This window comes from Columba livia, chromosome 3 (genome assembly GCF_036013475.1).
Source record: "Columba livia isolate bColLiv1 breed racing homer chromosome 3, bColLiv1.pat.W.v2, whole genome shotgun sequence".
Taxonomy (NCBI): domain Eukaryota; kingdom Metazoa; phylum Chordata; class Aves; order Columbiformes; family Columbidae; genus Columba; species Columba livia.
The window spans coordinates 86688063-86706304 of NC_088604.1; the positions used below are offsets into that span (position 1 = coordinate 86688063).

Consider the following 18242-nt stretch of genomic DNA (forward strand, 5'->3'; position numbering starts at 1 on the left):
GGGCCAGCTCCCCTCGCCGCCCAGCAGCCCGTGGCGGGTCCCGCGTCTGGGCTGAGGCGTCGACTGCGCGACGAGCCCCGCAGCCGTCTCCTCCTGGGGCTGGCGGGGCCCGGCCCTGCCAGGGGCGAGCTGCGGCCCCTGCCTTTCTGGTGTGTGTTCCTGAGTGCAGTGCTCGGGGTGCCCGTCAGTCCCCGGCCCTCTGAGGAAGGCGCCAGCCCGCCTTTCCAGCCACAGCCGGTGCCTGGCGAGGAGTTTCCTCAAACGTTCTTCGAGAGGTTTAATTCTTCCCGCCTTTTCTCTCGCCGGCCCAGCGCCCGCCCCGTGGCCCGGCTGGAGTTGGAGAGCGGGGCCGGCCGCTGCCGCGGAGCTGTTGGCGCCCCGCCGGACCCTCACCCCTCTTTTGTGTTCCCACAGGGTCAATGTGTGCGGGGGGCAGTGCTGTCACGGCTGGAGCAAGGCCACGGGCTCCCAGAGGTGCATAAAACGTGAGTAGCCGTGTGGGTCTTGGGGGCTGCGGGTTGCCACTGTGGTTGGTAGTGGGGGGACCTGTGGGCACCGCAGTGGCGTCTGGTGAGGCGGTGGATGCCGCCCATCGGCTGTGAGCAGAAAGAGGTGCCGTCTGAGCCCACCTGCACCACACTGGCGTGGTTAACCGGTGCACTGGCTCGAGCCCTTCTCCCCTGGCGTCGTGGTGCCTGGCAGTTGTTAACACTTCACTTTTCATCCTTAAATCCCTCCTTGCTAACCTTCAGCTTTGCTAAAGGATGAACAGTGGGTGCCTTCTATGTTTATTCTCGGTACAGATAGTGGCGTTTTTGGAGAGGACTTCACAGAGGTTATTTTTTGTGGAAAAAACCCACCATGCATTAATGCTTGAATGTTAGGAATTTTTTGAATGGGGGGCTTAATAGGGTAAAGAACCTGCTGGAGGAGCACAAGTCGGGGAGCAAGGCATTGCCACATACCCACACTGTCCTTTTACCAGCAGCCTGTGTGAATGGTCCCATGCTTAGGACATGGAGTTTTTGAAGCGTCAAACAAGGCAAAATGACTGGGCTTTAAAAAGTTCCTGTAGAGGGATGTATCTAGAAACACAAAATATGTGCATGAGCTGATACTGATCAGGTCAATACTATTATACACAGGTTGTCCTTTCTAATATGAAAGAGTAAGAATTTCTCCTAGTTTAAGCAGGGTTCAGGTTGACTGCAAGTGGCTAAACTAGAATGATGTTACCATGAGGTCATGGAAGACTATAAGGACATACTTCTTTGGGGAAACTCCTTTAGGTATCAGTGAGATGGGGCAGATACAGAAACACTGCTTTTGTTCAGCAGGACAGACTTCTGTCCCTGGGAGAGTTGGAGTAAACCATGCCTTCAAGATGAAAAGTCTGCTTGGGTTTTTTTTATGGTGGCTTTTGTCTCTGTGTAGGATTTTTCACAATAGGGAGCAATCCCATTTGTAATCCTCAGTAAGGTCAAGTACCTTTGACCTGCGTGGAGCTGTTGCTAAGAAGCAAAGACTTTATTACAGTAGGGTGTTAAAGACAAAACTTCACAATTCCCTGTTCAACATGCATTTAAGACATGCATTTAAGATAGTCTTCTAAAATAACATTTTCAGCTTGAAATACATGCTGCTGTGTTAGATTGGTCACCTTTTTTTTTTTTTTTTTTTTTTTGCTTAACACACATTACAAGTATTAGAATTATATTCTTCACCTTACATTGGTATTTTGAGGCTAATTGCAGAGCTTAATAAACATGTACCTTAGCCGGAAGACTAATCAAAATGAAAGAAACTCTTAATAATTTCAGGAGATGAAGTAAAAACCTTTTTTTTCAACTGCAATACTCTTGTCAGCTAATTTTATTTTCACTATTTTGGATGAAATCCAAACAATTTTACTTTTTGTGGCTCTGTCTTCTAGTAGCTTTTATTTCCAGACAACTTCATCAAGTAGGTTTCTTTGCTTTCTGTCCTATAAGTTTTGTCATTTTTACATTCTCCCATTATCATTCCACCATTCTTTTTTGTCTTCTCTTCTTTTATTCCGTTGTCTTTTTAGGGTCTTCAGTGAGAACTAAGTCAGGCAATTAGATTTTTATGGAATAGCTGTGTAGAATTTCATTTAAATCCATTAATTACTTGGTTCATTCATATAGATATTGGAGGAATAGGAGAACAGAGAAATAGTTCAAAGAAAGGTGGGGGAGATTTTCTCTTTGACCTTTTTTATTTTTTTCTCAATTTTGTGTCTCTGATATATGGCTCTCCTTTGCATTAAATATTTTTGCTGCCTGTTCTGATGCTACTCTGATACCTCCCACCAGTGGTATAATACACATGGCTTGGATCTTCTCAGTTTTACCCCTCTCTTGGCAAGCCAAGGGGAGCACTAAATGTACTGAAGTCCTGTTCTGTAACTTAGGCAAAGCACGAGATAGTATTGACTTGATTTAGCTGTGGAAGATTAGTCGCACAGTCATAAAAGCCAGATATCTCCGTTTCTTGAACCTCCCAATGTTTCTTTCAGAAGAACAGAAACCCTATAACTGAGCAAAAGTTAACCCCTTTTTTTTTCCTATAAAAATTATTTCTAAATTCAGATAGTGGACTCTTAGTTGTTTTTGAGTGGATTATTGCAGTTGTGAATTAATTCTGTGACAGATGTAGGCACACCTGAACTGACTTCCTGCAGAGTCCGTTTGCATCTGTCAGGGTTTATTAGCTCAGGCTCAGTATCACTTTAATAAGTTATTTGGCCTCTAAGGCCAGTTTATATTCCTTTGCATGGTGAAAAGCCTGAGCTAATGAACCCCAGGCCCAAACTGGCTCTTTCCAGAGCCAACTTCCATTTGTCTACATTGTGCTTCCAGAACCAGAGTGCTGAGAGCCAGCTCTGATCAGTGAGGCGTATTAGCTCAGGTGTAATCCCAGGCTGAAGCAAGCAGCATGTGTTTCTGCTCTGCTGCACCTGTGTTAGTAAGCCTGCCTGTCGAAGGGAGGAGGTATGTTCTTGAAGTCCGGGCTTTGTTAATCTTCCCCTCTCTTGTGCATGGTGGTGTTTGCTAGCCCTGCTTTCTCAGGCGTGGGCTATGGCTGCCGTTCCCTTGGGGGACTTCCATCCCAGGCAGTCTAGCTGGGAGCAGTGGCAGCTGCACTGCATTTCCCTTGGCAGCAGCAACAGGGGGTATTAGAAATGTTTCTGTGTGGGTCAGAGGGCAGCATCTGTACAGAGGAAGCAAGTGGGCTTTTCAAGTCCTTTTTCTAAATTTTAGTTTGAAGCTGGACTGCCTGTTGTGTTTACAGTATTCATGTTCCCTTGGAAGCCTGACAGTCTGTCCTCAGAAAGTGATCTTTTGTGTTCCTGTTTACTACCTGTATGAAAATGTCCACTGTATCTGATTTTAGGCATATAGGTTTTCCCCCTTTGTGCCTGAATGTGCCTCAGTTTTACATGGTAAAATTTTATCTTAAGAACTTTTTTCAAACTTGGTGTGACTTTGCTTATAAGAACTCCGTCATTATAATTAAAAAGATTAAATCATAAAGGTCAGCATTAAAAGTATTCAGAATTGCTTTATGCTGGGAGAGTAGCTTCTAACAATCAAAAGCAACTTTTTTTAAGCGTTTAGAACATACACCTTGGGCTACAGACAAAGGTGGCAAAAATTCAACCACAGCAATAAACACTCTGGAAAGTTATAAGCACGTGAAAGGGTTTATGGCAAATGTTGTCTTCCAGTCATAGTTATCATAGGTTATAATCTGTGCAAGTGCAATAAGAAGATACCACCAATACTGGAGACATGATGTTTTGTTAGTACTTGTTGCATTACCAGAGCATTATAGAAACATTAATTAGTTCTATAACATGGCTGTAAGGCAAGTAAAATCTAGAGTGTGGGTTTTTTGTTGTTTATTTCATTTATGGAAATTGAACCATAGGTTAAATGTGGCCTTGGACAAGTTACAACAACTGACGGGAAGGCCTAAACTGGAAATTAGGAGTTCCTACCTCTCAACTGCATGTTTATCCTATTGAAACCTGTTGTCTCCTACTTTGTTACTTGCTACTAAATTTCTTTCAGTTAATGCTACTTCCTACCTAATACGCTTTTCTGTTTGTTCTGGTTTTGTTTTTTTTTTTCTTAATGATCACAAGGAGCTGTTTTTCACTTTGGGAAGTCAAGTAAGAAATTATCTACTCTATGCAGGATCTGATATTTTAAAAAAAAGCTTGAAAGAACCACCTTATTGTAATAGTAGACCCCTTCTAAAATGTATAATAATACTTTTTGTCTGGAGTGTTAATATTGGTTATTTGTGAGTGTTCATAATGTAAACTGGATGGTTTGAAAAACAGCATTGCCTGGAGAAATTCTGACTTTTACTGTCATAACAATGAGAATTAACTAATGCTAGTGGGAAGGAGAGAGTTGAGTGTTAATGGGATAGTGAAGCATGAACTTCTTACTGTAGAGGTGTAAGAAAGGCTTATATGGCAAACAGGTAAGGAAGTGGATTTTGCAGGATTGTGATTAAATTTCATATAGGGAGAGGAATTACTGTCTGTGTAGTTGTAGAATCCACATACACCATTGTTGTCAATTAAGAGGATAAGGATCTCACGTCTTCTTTGGCTGAAGGTGTTTTATGTGTGCATGTATGTATTTGTGCGTGTATGTATTCCATGCATGGACATAAGGTGAGGATTTTAAGTTGGGCCTGGACTGGATTCTTTGAATTTGGTCATTAAGTTTTTTTCCGGTCTGTCGTGTGCTCAGGCACCTTAGAAAGGTCATCAGAAAATGAGACCATTTGTTAATGTTTGTTAACTTTTTTTTGTATTAGAAGGTTATCTTGCTAGTTCTCCGGTCTTTTGAAGACTTCTGACGAAACATTAAATAAATGCTCTATAGATAAACAAGGCTTAATTTATTTTTCGGAATAAGAAAATATACTTCAGTAGAGTCTTGCTGATGCAGGAGACTAGAAAGTTGTGCTAATACTTGCTAAGAGGAAGGTTTCCCTTTGTTCGGTTCCCACATCTGCGTGGCCTCTGCCTGTGTATTGCTGTTCATTTTGAGTGACCTGATCCCTAAACCTCCAGGGCTATACTTGTCGCTATTCCTGAGTTAGCATGCTATGGCTTAGTCTCTCCTTCAGGACAAGGACACTTTACAATGTGACCAGATGTTCTGGACCCCAAGTTGTCCAAGACCTGGATGGACCATGTTCTAGGTTTCTTCTAGCTTGTGCGCTTGAATTTCTTGGGGAAGGTGAGGTAAAGGTTGCATACTTAGGTCTTGTTCTGATATAGGGTTAGAATCCAGATCTGGAAACTTGGAAGCACACATAGTCCCCCAGTTTAGATACAAAAGTCTGTACAACTAAATATTTTAATATGGGTTGCTCAGAATCTACTCTTCTGTCTACAGTTTGGCTCTTAGAAATGGTGGTATCCAGGAGAGCTGTACTTCTGATTGTTGGAACTGAGCACTTCACATGTTTGCTGCTGTGCTTCATAGAGGTTTTCTGGTGATAAATGGTTCCTGAGGCTTGTGTTTCATCAGTTTTATGGCTTTGAGTTTTACCAAGTTCTGTTTATTTACATTGTATATACAAAGCCTAACTGTAACATACTCTTTCCAAATGTGTCTTCTCATTTTAAGACCATCATCTCAGTAAAAGCAGTATCAATCTCCTTCAAATTATGTCTAAATAAAAATTAAATGTCTCAATTTTAAAGAGACATAACTACTTTGACCTCATGTAACTAACCTGTACATTGGTCCTTTTTAACCTATTCTTTGATGTTGTTTTTAAACACTTCAGAATTGAAAAAATTGAAAGCCATTACTTGAATAGCTTGGTTTTGCCTCTACTGTGCTTGCTACTGTAATATGTAAATAAAACTTCTGGATTTCATATACAAGGGATAGATTGGCTTTTGCAGTGGGAAAGCTCTTGTTAGCCCTTAGTGGTGGTTCTATTCTGCTTTAGTTTTTGCTTGCTGTCCTTGGGAAGAGGAGAGAATGAGAGGGTTCAGATTTTTGTAATCTTTGGCCTTTTCTACATTAGCAAGCAGTGTGGACTGACAGGAGATCTATAGACTAAAGCCTTTGGTTTTGATGACCTGAGGCCCATGGTATGCACATTTCGGGGCTTAGTGTTTTATTTTGGACTAGGTGTAGTCTGGTCTCGTGGAATGAATGCCAACATGAGGCTGAAATACATTAGGTGCATTCTTGGAGTGTTCATGTGTTTGGTTTAGTTTTTTTATTATTTATTTTCTCTGCATCTAAAAGAAATAGAATACATGTGCCTTAAGATGGCCCCACAACATGAACCAAACCTCAGTGAGTGCGATTGGTAAGATATGCTTCAAGAGAGAATCCTGAGCTGAGCTAAAGCAGTAATGCAGACTTCGAGCACAGCATCTGTCTTCTGGCCATTGGTGGCAGTCAGCCTCCCTCCTGCCAGAGGAGGCAGCAAGAGCTACGAGTAGGCATGGCACTGTTACCTGCTGTACAAATGTGACCGCACCCTGCGCCGTTGCTGTGTTTCGGTGAGGAAGCTTAAGTCCACAATTAGTATGAGGTGAAACCTACCCAACCTTTTTTTTGTGAGCCATTTGGGACTTTACTGGAAACAAACAAGGTTATAATGATAAATAGTCTCTATTTCATACAGATACTGTGTGTGTATATAGATTTTAAATCAAACAAAAAAAGAACCTTAAAAGAAACTTCTCTAGATGTTGTGCTCCTGCACTGAAGCAGATGACAGATCGATAGTGAACTCATTCAGCTCATGGTAACAGAAGCAGAACATGTAGTAAAGTTCTGGTAAATCTACAGTGGCTAAAAAGCCTTGAACACTTCTTATGTTAAGATAGTATCAGAAGGAACCCAGAAAACTATGGGTTTTTTAATTTATTTTTTTTTCCCTTTCAGATTTGTTGGCTCTTTGTTTTCAGTGTGTAACTTGGAAGTGGTGCAGAAAGCTGCGCAGGTGCTGTGGGGAGCTGTGATTCATCTGGCGATTTCGCAGTGTTCTCCTGGTTCTGCACAAGTGCAGGAACAAAATGATGTGTTGACAGTGAAGTGATATTTGCTTAAAATACTGGGCTTGCACCTCTCTTCTGTATGGCTGCTCTTCGTGAGCATGGAGAAGGGCAGAGCTGGAGGTGGGGCATGTTCCACTCTCCTTTGCCTCCAGCAAAGTGAGAGCACAGGGCAAAGTGCCTGTGTGTTTGGGATCAGTGAGCCTCCTGGCTTTTGGGAAAGTGGGGGTATAGTGAGGAGTGGGTTTCTGCACTCTACAGGGCCTTCAGAAGAAGTTAGGTGCAGCACCTCTAATGAGACCATTCTTAACAGCCTCCAACATGAAGGGCTGCTTGTGTTAGCTGAACCTGCCTTAAAGCATGTGTGGGTTGCCTGGGAGCTACAGGGAGAGTGGAAGATGGATGGAAAGGGGCACACACGTCCCCCCAGACTGGCTGCTTGTTTAAATGCTGCAGTGCCAGGTGTTAGTAGATTATGGGTGGTTCAGGTTGTCAAGTGAGTCTGTGTTCTGTAACTAATGTGGACTGGTGCTAGGTTGGGTTTGAGGATTTTGCTTTAGTGGTTTTGTTTGTTTGTTTGTTTTTGTTCTACTGGTACTTGACTTATCTAGCATAATTTATTCCTAGAAAGCAGATAGTCTCCATTGACTACAGAAAGAAAGCAAAGCTTCAGCATCTCTCTGCATTCCTGACTGCACACAGAAGGGGAAGATGGATTTTTTTTTTTTTTAACATGTTAGTAAGGCAGGATATTCATTTAAATATAGAGCTAAAAATCGTTCTGCTCAGCCATATTCTTTTTTTGTGAAATGCAAATAGTAATCCCTGCATAAACCTAGAGTTTTGCAGAGCTGCTCCCTGATAAAGGGGGATGGTTTTATGTCCTATATTTTATGTCCTATGTTTTGCTTTTTCATAGTTCAAGTCAGTTTTTTTATTATCTCTAGATGGCAGTTCAGGCCTAGATTTACAGAGAAGCTTAACTGAATGGTGAACTTGTATTGCGAGTTGGTTGGTTTTAGGAAAAATGTTATCGTTCTTAGCTTTTTAATTATTATGATTGATAGTCTTTTCTCTGGTATTTCTTTTCTGTAACACTTCAGTTGTCTGAATCCTGCATCCGGTTAATTTTTCAATTATCTCTTTATTGAGTTTCTCTTAGTTTGTTCAGTTTTCTGCATATTTCTTAGAAAATATTTTGTAAGCACTGTAATGAGAAAGGTTAAGAGAATTAAAAGGATTGCAGATTGGAGTGTTAACCACTCTAGCAAGCAAGAACAGCATATAACGTGAATCTGCTGGTTTCCTTGGATTAGTCCTTTCTATAGTGAATGATTATTTTTTTTTTAAATACTGAAATGATAGATGGATTTATAGCATGTGAAATGTTCATACTGTTAGAATATGTATAATGATGATCTCATGTAATTAAATACTTAAAAATATCTCACAGATTGTACAGTCCAACTTAAGTATTTATGCTAAACTTCAGTAAACAGAACATGAATGCAAACACCAAGTATCAAACAGTGTGTTATATTCTTATGACTGATAAAAAAAAATGTGTCCCTTTGCTGAAGTTATGCTTTTGAAGTATTTGAGTATAGCTGCTGTTAAATTCTGGTAATTCTTAGCATTTAGAGATAATACTGTGAAGATATATAGACAGTAATCTTAATAAAGTACATTATGTTGTCATTAGGAGAGAAACTGATTTTTGTTTGGTTTTTTTTTAAAGAGAAATGTATGCCAAAAACATTGTTTTTTGTTTCCCTCCTTTCTTGGATGTCATGTCTGTGTAGCCATCTATCTCAGTGTGGGAATGCATCAGATGTTTTGAAGTGGACCACTGAAGAATTCAAAGTATCACATGCTTTTATTTGAAGTATACTTAGGGAAAGAGGTCCCTGAGACTATATGATAAAAACAAAGATCCTGTGTAGGAAGACAGACGTGGTTCTAATACTTCCTCCATTAGTAGTGTAGACATCATACAGGTTTCTGCAGTTAATGCCGTTTCTTCTGATTATTTAAGTAATTTCAGCTTTTTAATAGAATGGTCTTACAACATTGGTCACAAGTTCCTCTTTCCCCATCCTCAATGAAAAAATTGTTTGGAGAGAGATATTCAGATGGAGAAGTATTAGTAAATCCCCCAGAAAAGCATTAGGTCAGGGGTGTCGGACTCATTTTCCCTGGAGACTGCATCAACCTCGCAGTTGCCTTCAAAGGGCTGAGTGTAATTTTAGGACTGTATAAATGTAGGAGTAGTTATATTTATACAGTCCTAAAATTACATTTGGCCTTTTGAAGGAAACCATCAGGCTGATGTGGCCCCTGGGGAAAATTAGTTTGGCACCTCTGTCTTAGATGGTGAGCACCAAATGTTCCTTCAATTAGCTTTTGGGTTTCTAGTCTCCAGTGTTGCATCCTTAGTCCTGACAATGACTTAAAAGAGTTAAAATGGTATCCAGAATAAAAGTGTAAAAGTAAGTGGTGAACTGATTGGTAAGGCAATTCAGAGAACAGGGGACTATTATACACTTTGCTTTTCTCCAGGATGTCAGCACCGTATTAGGATTTTTCTGAGGGAAACCAGAATATGCCTCTTTCCTTTCAGAACCCACAGCTTGTTGCTCTCCAGAGAAAATGCTTCACTGCTTTTCTTTTGGAATCGGTGGGGGATCATCATTCTGTCTTTCAACACAATAGGAATTAAAGGTGTCTTTGTATCACAACTTTTTGTTTAGGATGAGCACTCAACCAAGATGAATTTTGCTTTGGTTTCCTTGTGTGCTTGGGAAATAGAAATCTTGAATTAATGAAATAAGAAAGACAGTATTTGTTATGCCTTTAATGGTATTTCTATGTTGCATGTAAAAGGGACTTGAAATTTCTGCTCTAAGTATAGGCGTCACTGTGTTTTTTTCTCTTTCTGTAAATTTGATGCATACATCATTTCTCAACCATTTTATGCTGGTAACTGAAGAAGACTCACGCTTATAATCCTCTTTTGAATTACTGTATTTTCTGTTTGCCCTGTAGCATATATTTTGCCTGACAGGATTTATGCACTTGTATGAGTGAAGTTGGTAGATACTGTGCCAGTGTGCACAGTGATGAAATTTGTTGCAAGTCAGTGCATTCTGCTTGACTATGTGTGGTTAAGAGGAAGGGGGAAAAAAAGTATGTTAAATTTTATGTGAAAAGGAAAAAAATCTGGTGTATGGACTCAGTAGAAATAACACAACTCACAACATTTTGTTGTAGTATAATTGTTGAATCAAAGTATTAGAAATTAATTAATGATATTGAAAAATTTTTGTGGATATTTAAGTATAATACTAACCAAAAGCAGTTTCTTGATAAAGTAGATGCTTAAAGGTGGAGTGGAGTCTAAAAGGTTAGAAACTTGAGTGCAGGAAAATTCGGGGGCCTTTAAATTTATGTTGAGTTTCTCACTGAAAAGTACGTTTTTGTGAATGTCGATTCTCCACACGATCTAGAGACACAAGGGAATAAACTTCTGTGTGAGATGTTAGTGTTTGAAGAAGGTAATTGTGAAACGTGGTAAAATCAAAGTGATTAGTGATTCAGGAATTTAGTATAAAAGTTGTTCTCATTATAAGTGGAATTAGTTGTACCTATATTTTCATTCATTTGAAAGGTGTGAAAAAAATTGTCTAAACTTCTTCAATATATGTTAATTTATACTTACTAATGTCATATAATTATGCTTAATTTAGTATATATGAAAACAGAAATAAATTCTGTATATCTAGAAGTTTTAAAATATTTACGTATTTAAAAACTATTATAAACCTTTTATTTTAGGTCTTGCTCCTGCAAATATTTATATACCCTTTAACCAAAATAACATGAACATGTGGACTGAGAAGTGCATATGTATAGATCAGTCCCAAAACAACATACAGCTGTGTTGGAAGGGGTTGTTTAAGCCTGGTGGTGATGTTATTATTTCATACTTTTCTGAAAGGCTGTTGTAAATACAGCCATACCAGGCCTGATATGTGTCCCTTTAACCCAGTGTTCTGTCTTCAGTGGTGGCGAGCATTAGTTGATTATGGAAAGATGCATAAAAAGGATGAACATGTTGGGATACAGCCACAGAAAATGCTTTCAGCTTTTTGTAATGTAGGGACTTCCAAAGCAAATGTGGCACAGTGGCTTTACTTTTAGTAGATACAGTATGCATGGTCTCAAAACACGAAAAACTAGCCCAAAAGAACGCTGTGTTCCTTCACCACATTTCTGGGAAGTGGTCGGTGTTTGGTTATATTGCCTGTTCCTGGTCTTCCAGTGTAGCTTCCTTGACACAGTAAATATTGAATGCTGAACTGACAAGTTCAAAAAGCAGATTAGTAAACTCCTGGCAGAAAAATCTGTTGGGGGTTATTCAACACAAAACCAGTAGTCTTGCTCAGGAAGTTGACGAGCCTGTAATTCTTCTAACTATAAACTTCTACTGTTCCTCACCCTGTCCTTACACCTGTCCTTAAGCATCTACCTTAGTAAAGGAGAGAGGAGACTTGACTAAGTGAATCTTTGTTCTGACTTGCTAAGCCTGGTCTCATTATTCGCATTTTTGCCAAGCTCCATTTTGAATTTTTAGTCTTGACCTCCTTGAAATAAACAGGACCAAGCCTATTGCCTTTAACAGGAGTATATTGGCCTGCTTTTTAGTTTTAAATGTAATGCTTCTACACTCTGGTTTTTGGAAGCTTAGCTTTATGGAAGATAATGGTGTTTTCAGTTACATGTGCCATTATTGTTGTCTTCAAATGAAATAATTAGGTCATACATTTGGCACACTGCGGCTGTTTTGAACACTTTTAAAATTAAACTGAGACATTGTGTAGATTAAAATGTTAATTTTTTCCTAAAAATGTGATCTTTTATCCTATTTTTTGATCTTATACTATGCGATATTAATGAAGAACTTCAGTCAAAGGGCACGTTGCTGTGAAGATCTAATAAATCAATTTTTTACTGTATTGTCACTGTTCACATGATTTGAGACAAAGTGGGTATTTTATATTGTATTTGTTGGGTCTGCTGATGCTTGTTTTAAGGCTGACTAGAGTAATGCAGTTTGTCATGCAGAGCTCAGTGTGCTTTATGTATATGTAAAGCTGAAAAACTTTCGGGATTTACGTTGCTGTTAGTGAAGTAAGACTCATCAAGTCTGGGTGAAAAAGATAATTTCAAACCAGGTTCTGTTTCCAGCTGCGTAGTTTTAAATTCATTGCAATGTTATGTTCACTTCGATAAGTGGGAACTTAAGTTTTCTTAGGCTTCTGAAGCACAGCTTTGGTTCTTAACTACAGGAAAAAAGAGTTGCAGTTTTCTTAGGATTGTCTTTTGCACGTGTATAAATTGTTATTTCACTTTTGAGAGTTAAGAGGTACACAATGACCAGTGTCATGGCAGAGTGTTACTTTGTTATATTGACTTTTTGGAGGGGGTCTTGTTAGTTTATTTCAGTGTTTGATTTTTGTTTTTTAAATAATTTATTGAGATGCCTGGAGGTTAATATCAGTGCATGTTGATAATCTCCAGAAGTATCTGTTAAGCATGAATTTTTTTTTTACATGTTGTAAAAATGGGACTTCCGGATACTGGGGTCTGTGGTCTTAGAGTCTCTGCAAAGCCAATGAAACTTGATTAGAATTCCAAAGATATATTTAATTTCAGGCATGTGCATATATGCAAATTTTTACTGTTTGTAGCACAATCTAGATCTTCAAAGCTAGGCACAAAAGAAGAGCTGGCTTGTATATTTACAGTATGTGCTGCTTGTAGATCCTTTCTCAAGTTTACCATGAAAATTATCTTCAGTCTTCCAGCAAAGACAAAATATAGTCTCAAAAATAAACAGAAATATAAGTAAGCAAATGATTCTTTTTTGTTGCCAGAGAGATGCAAAATATGCAATTAAGCTAGCTCAGCTAAGTAGTATTGAAAAGGAGAAATGTTGCTGAACAACAAATGAAGGGTAAGGTATATGTTAGTATAAGCCCATAGAAAGCACAAGTTAAAGTTTTAGGGGAATTCTGGAGTTGTGTACAGGTGCTATGCATGATATATCTGTATCAGAGGGTATTATCAGTTGGCAGATTAGTCCTCCAAATTAACACAGTCCCGTCCTAATAAGTTACTTAGTGTGTTTACTTTATTGTTATATATAAATGCGTGTATTAAAACTTGAAGTGCAGAGTACTCCAATTTATTTGGATGAATGCTGTGAACTGACTTAATTTAAAAAATGTGTATCTGCATATAACTGAATATGGTGCAGAATCACATGTTAAGATATGATCTTACCTATTTTAGTAAAACCTGCAGACTTTATGATCTGGCATATCATTTTGTTTATGTTAAAAGATTTTTCAGTATTGGTAAAGTATGCTTAGTTTGAAGGAGCAAAGTAGCTCAGCAGTGGCTATTATTCATGCTTAATTGTATGCCAACTGTAATGAGACTAATGAAGAAATAACTTTCATAGCTATTTTAATTATAATTGTACTTTACTGTTAAATTGTATCCTCTGGATAAGATAATCAATTTGTTTTGCCATTTTGGTGTTATTTTAACACACTCTACATACAATAGCTTTGTAAGTTTAAGCATCCAAACAAAATCCTCAAATTAGGCATGCCTTTGCAGTGTTATGTATACATATGATCAGCAACCACTTCTGCACCTTTTAATTTTTTCGTGGCATTTGAATCTTCTCCAAGTTTCTTGCTCAGTCAGAATTGAATTGATCCTGCATTAACTACATCTACAAGCTGGGTGTTGAGTCTAGACTCCCTCTGTAGTCAGTGGATAGAGCAACACAGTGTTATTAATCTTATCTGAAGGCAGGTATCTGAAGGTAAATTGTCTTTTGAATAATCTGATGCCTTTTCACTGGTGGTAACAAGAATGTCTAGAAGCTAGTTTAGGAAAATCACAAGCACTGATGCTTCCTCAATGAATGCAGCCCCTAGGTGTAGCTGTGTCTTTGTAGCAGCCGTTTATGAATCTCTTGTTTTGTGTTACTATCGTGGTGATATTGGAGGAATTTCATTTGGGCTTTATGGGAGAAGAGTTGAGTCACTTCATGCTTTTCTGCATCATTTTGGTCACCTATAATGTGACTGTAAGGATTCCTTCCAGGTACCTATGGAGGATCTGTGATTTTGAATAGTAAGAGAATGAATCCAAGCGTGGATCGGTAGTAAAATTGTATAATCTGCATAATATTGTTTCATCAGATGCAGTTTGGTTGTTAAAATGTAGGGAGGGAGGATGCAGGGAAAGTATAAAAGGCCACGAACAGGAAGATTTGAAATAATGCTGTATTTCTTGACTTGTGCATTTCCTATTTTATTTTTAGCTCACCAGCATTTTACTTTTTGAAGTTGTTCAAACATTGTGCATGTCTTATGTAGGAAAGCAGTAAAATCTATACCAACTTGTATACTGCCTTTTGTGGAGCTTAGCAATGTTGTTCTCTCCTACTCCAATTAATGTTAGAAATTAATGCCTTTTTTTGTTGTGGGGAGGGTTTGCATTTTCCTTTGTGCTTTGTTTCACAGGTACTTTTTAAAATGTCTTTTCTTAGCTAACTGTGCACCACCATGCCAAAATGGAGGGATGTGCCTGCGACCTCAGCTTTGTGTGTGTAAACCAGGAACAAAAGGTAATTCGTGTGAGGATACAGTCGTGCAAGACACATCTTCCACTGGAGGCCGGAGCCCTGTTGTTCCCCCGTGGCCCATCCCCCAGCAGGCTGCCCAGCAGACCTTCTCTCAGAAGGTGCAGGTCCCACGAAAGGTTGGCCCTATGACTCAGATGGCATTCACCATCAAGCAGAAACCTCCTGTTGGGTTACCTCAGCAAATGCAACCACAGTAAGTGTATTCTTTGCTTTAAAAGAAGTCCGCTATGTTAGATTTATAAAACATTGTTCCTTGCAAGTGTTTTCAAGTGGTCATGTTTGGAAAGTTTCAGGTATATTTTTTTTTTAAAGTTCTTTTTATTTTAACTGTCAAACTTCAGTGGATTTTTAAACTTCTGTTACTTATGAGCCACATCTCCTCACCTGAACAGAATATCCCTTAATATCAGTCAACTTTATTTTCCTTAGAATGGCAATACTGTACTCATTTCAGAGGAGTTATTCTTTATTTACACTAGCGACTTTATGAGTTTAGCCTAGAAGAGAGTCTGGCATGGAATTTCAACACCTTGCATAACCGAGGAGAGTAAGATTTGGTGCTTGTGTTATGATTTCTTTCTTCCATTTGCATTATACTTTCTTTTTTAAAATCAGTGTGTATGGCTCTACTACAATGGATACTTCTGCTTGCCTGCATTTGAGGTTCAGGATTGTATCTGCCTGTCATAGGTTGCAAGGAAACACTCCTTGGAGAGTTTTTGTTCTCTGTCTCTGCAGTAGCTGGTGACTTAAACTTTTGATATTATTTTCATTAGTTTAAATACTTTAAGCGAGTCTGAAATTTTTCTAACTAAAATGTTATTATTAATGAGTCTGACGTTACCTTGTTTCAGGGCTGCCTGTGATATGGAGGGAAGGAGGAGGGTGGCGATCAAGTTGAATGTGAACAGTTTTAGATGTCTGCAGCAAGTACTGTCCTTTCAGTTTCAGGTGAAGTCAGTGACAAAAAGCAATTCTGTCCTGTAACAGGTGTCGCTTTTGGATAGCTGTAAGCAGAGTGCTGTCCATCTCACTTCTAGCCTCCAGAGTAAGATAATCAGGACTGGGAAACAAACTGTATTTTCCCGTGCTCAGAACTAGGAAAATGAACCCTGTATGGTGGTGTGTGATTATAGAAAGTATGCACTTGAGTCGTTTTATATTCCTGACAACAAAGTATATCCTGCCACCCCTCTCCAAAGCTGCATCTGAGAACAGAGATCAATGGGCACTGCCAATGATATTTGATGTTGTCTTGTAACCTCTTTATCAGGTTCTTTCCTTCTAAACATTTCCTTTTCCTTTTACTGCTGTCCTAGTTCATCTAACTGTGGAGCTACAAGCAAAACTGGGTTTATATGTGTCTTGTGTAATAGGAAGAGGAACTTATCTGAGTTCCCTTAGAGTTCTAAACCCTAAGTCAGTAAGTTCTTTGAGAAAAGCAGAAGGTGAGGCAGGGTGGGATTTAGGAGCAAATACATCCATGGTCTTCAGGACAGAGAAATTGCTACCCGGTCTTAATATTTCATAGTACTCTGAGCCCAGTTTCATCCCTACCAGTGAAGCAAGGATTATTGAAGTGACTAAAATGAAGGGAAAATTACCAGTAAAGTCAACAGGCTTTTTTTCTTCTCCTTCCCATCCAGACCAGCAGGACTGCTAATCCTCAGCACCTGGCTTCTCTGCTTAGCCCTGCAAAATGCAGTACAGCGAATCAGTACAAACAGGCCAGGCAATTCCTGTCTTATCAGGACTGATTCCTATAGAGCGTACTGTCTTTTTCTTTTTCTCCCTCCCTCCACATACAAGCATTCTCAAGAAATTCTTCTTCCTGTTGGGATAAAGACCAGTTGTACGAATTGGGTAGTAAAATGTACTTCAAAAAAGAAAAGGAAAAAAAATGTAGTTTGTTCTTGCCTGAAAAAAAAATCTGTTGTGTTCCAAGCACTCTGAAACAGTGTTTAGTAGAAGGCTTGTGGCTGCCTCTAGGGAAGACTTGTTTTCCATTGTTCCTGGAAAAGCAGAGTCCAGGGATATAAAGGGTTCCTCTTGCATGAGAGAGAAGATGATAAATTGATATTCTTCTACGCTACTATGATAGTTGCCATACTGTGATTCTTGAAGTGTTTCTAGAGGGTACCTACAGCTTGTGATGCTTCAGCAAAATCTGTGTTCCTGCTTGACGGAGACAACATCCCAGATGTAACGGAAGCGACTTCAGACTAATAAAAACTGTCATCTCTTAACTGCTATTCAAAGTGCCTCTGCATGCTTCCATAAGCAGTGTTAACCAAGGTAGGCTTTGTTGTTCATGTGACCCTTTTCAACCTCAGAATTTTGTCCTAGATATAAAGAAATCTTTCAGGTGGATAGGACTGTTAGTCTTTGATATCACATGAAGATAAATCTGTTTCAGCCAGCTTAATAATAGAGTGGGAAGATGGAAAAGTGAGTCTTTGGAGTAATGAGAAAGCCAGCCTTGGCTGGTTGAAGCAGTAAAGGTTGAGGGCTTCCTTGGTTGCAGTGACCATGAAATGGAGTTCAGGATCTCATGTGGCAGGAGCAGAATAGCAAGCAGAATTGCAACCCTGGACTTCAGCAGGGCAAACTTTTCAAACAATTGCTGGGGGAAATCCCATGGGCAAGGCTGCTTGAAGGTAAAAGGGCCCAAGATAGTTGGTTAGTGCTCAGGGACTGTTTCTACTGGGCACAAGGTCAGCATCTCGACACATAGGAAGTCAAGGAAGGGAGCCAGGAGACCTGCATGGTTAAACAGGGAACTGCTGGGCAAGCTCAGGTGGAAGAGGAGGGTTTACAGATTATGGAAGGAGGGGCTGGCCACTTGGGAAGAATATAAGGCTGTTGTCAGAGGATGTCGGGAGAAAGCTAAGGCCTCCTTAGAATTAAACTCGGCTAGAGGGGGTCAAGGACAACAGACAGAGCTTTTTCAAATACGTGGCAGATAAAACTAACACCAGAGGCAACGTAAGCCCACTGATGAATGAGGTGGGTGCCCTGATGATAGAAGATACAGAGAAGGCAGAGTTACTGAATGCCTCCTTTGTCTCTGTCTACTCTGCTGGAGGCTGTCCTGAGGAGCCCTGTACCCCTGAGGCTCCAGAGGAAGTCAGGACAATGGGGGTATCTGCTTTGGTTGATGAGGACTGGATTAGGGAGCAGTTAAGCAATCTGGACATCCATAAATTCATGTGTCCTGATGGGATGCACCCACGGGTGCTGAGGGAGCTGGCTGAAGCTGTTTCTAGGCCACTCTCCATCATGTTTACTAAGTTGTGGGAAATGGGAGAGGTGCCTGAGGACTGGAGGAAAGCAGATACCACTCCAGTCTTCAAAAAGGGCAAGGAGGAGGACCCGGGTAACTATAGACTGGTCAGCCTCACCTGCATCCCTGGAAAGGTGATGGAACGACTTATGCTTGGT

The 18242-nt window shown here is 39.7% G+C and overlaps 1 protein-coding gene across 10 annotated transcripts in view; it reads left to right on the top strand.

The window, feature by feature from the left end:
• LTBP1 (latent transforming growth factor beta binding protein 1) overlaps positions 1–18242 on the top strand; it is a 205960-nt gene that overhangs the window by 11347 nt on the left and 176371 nt on the right. For all 10 annotated transcript variants that reach the window (XM_065058017.1, XM_065058007.1, XM_065058009.1 and 7 more), the window contains exons 2-3: positions 415–485; positions 14706–14994. In XM_065058017.1, coding sequence (XP_064914089.1) covers positions 14738–14994 — 257 coding nt within the window. In that variant the 5' untranslated portion in view covers positions 415–485; positions 14706–14737. The remainder of the gene's footprint in view (positions 1–414; positions 486–14705; positions 14995–18242) is intronic.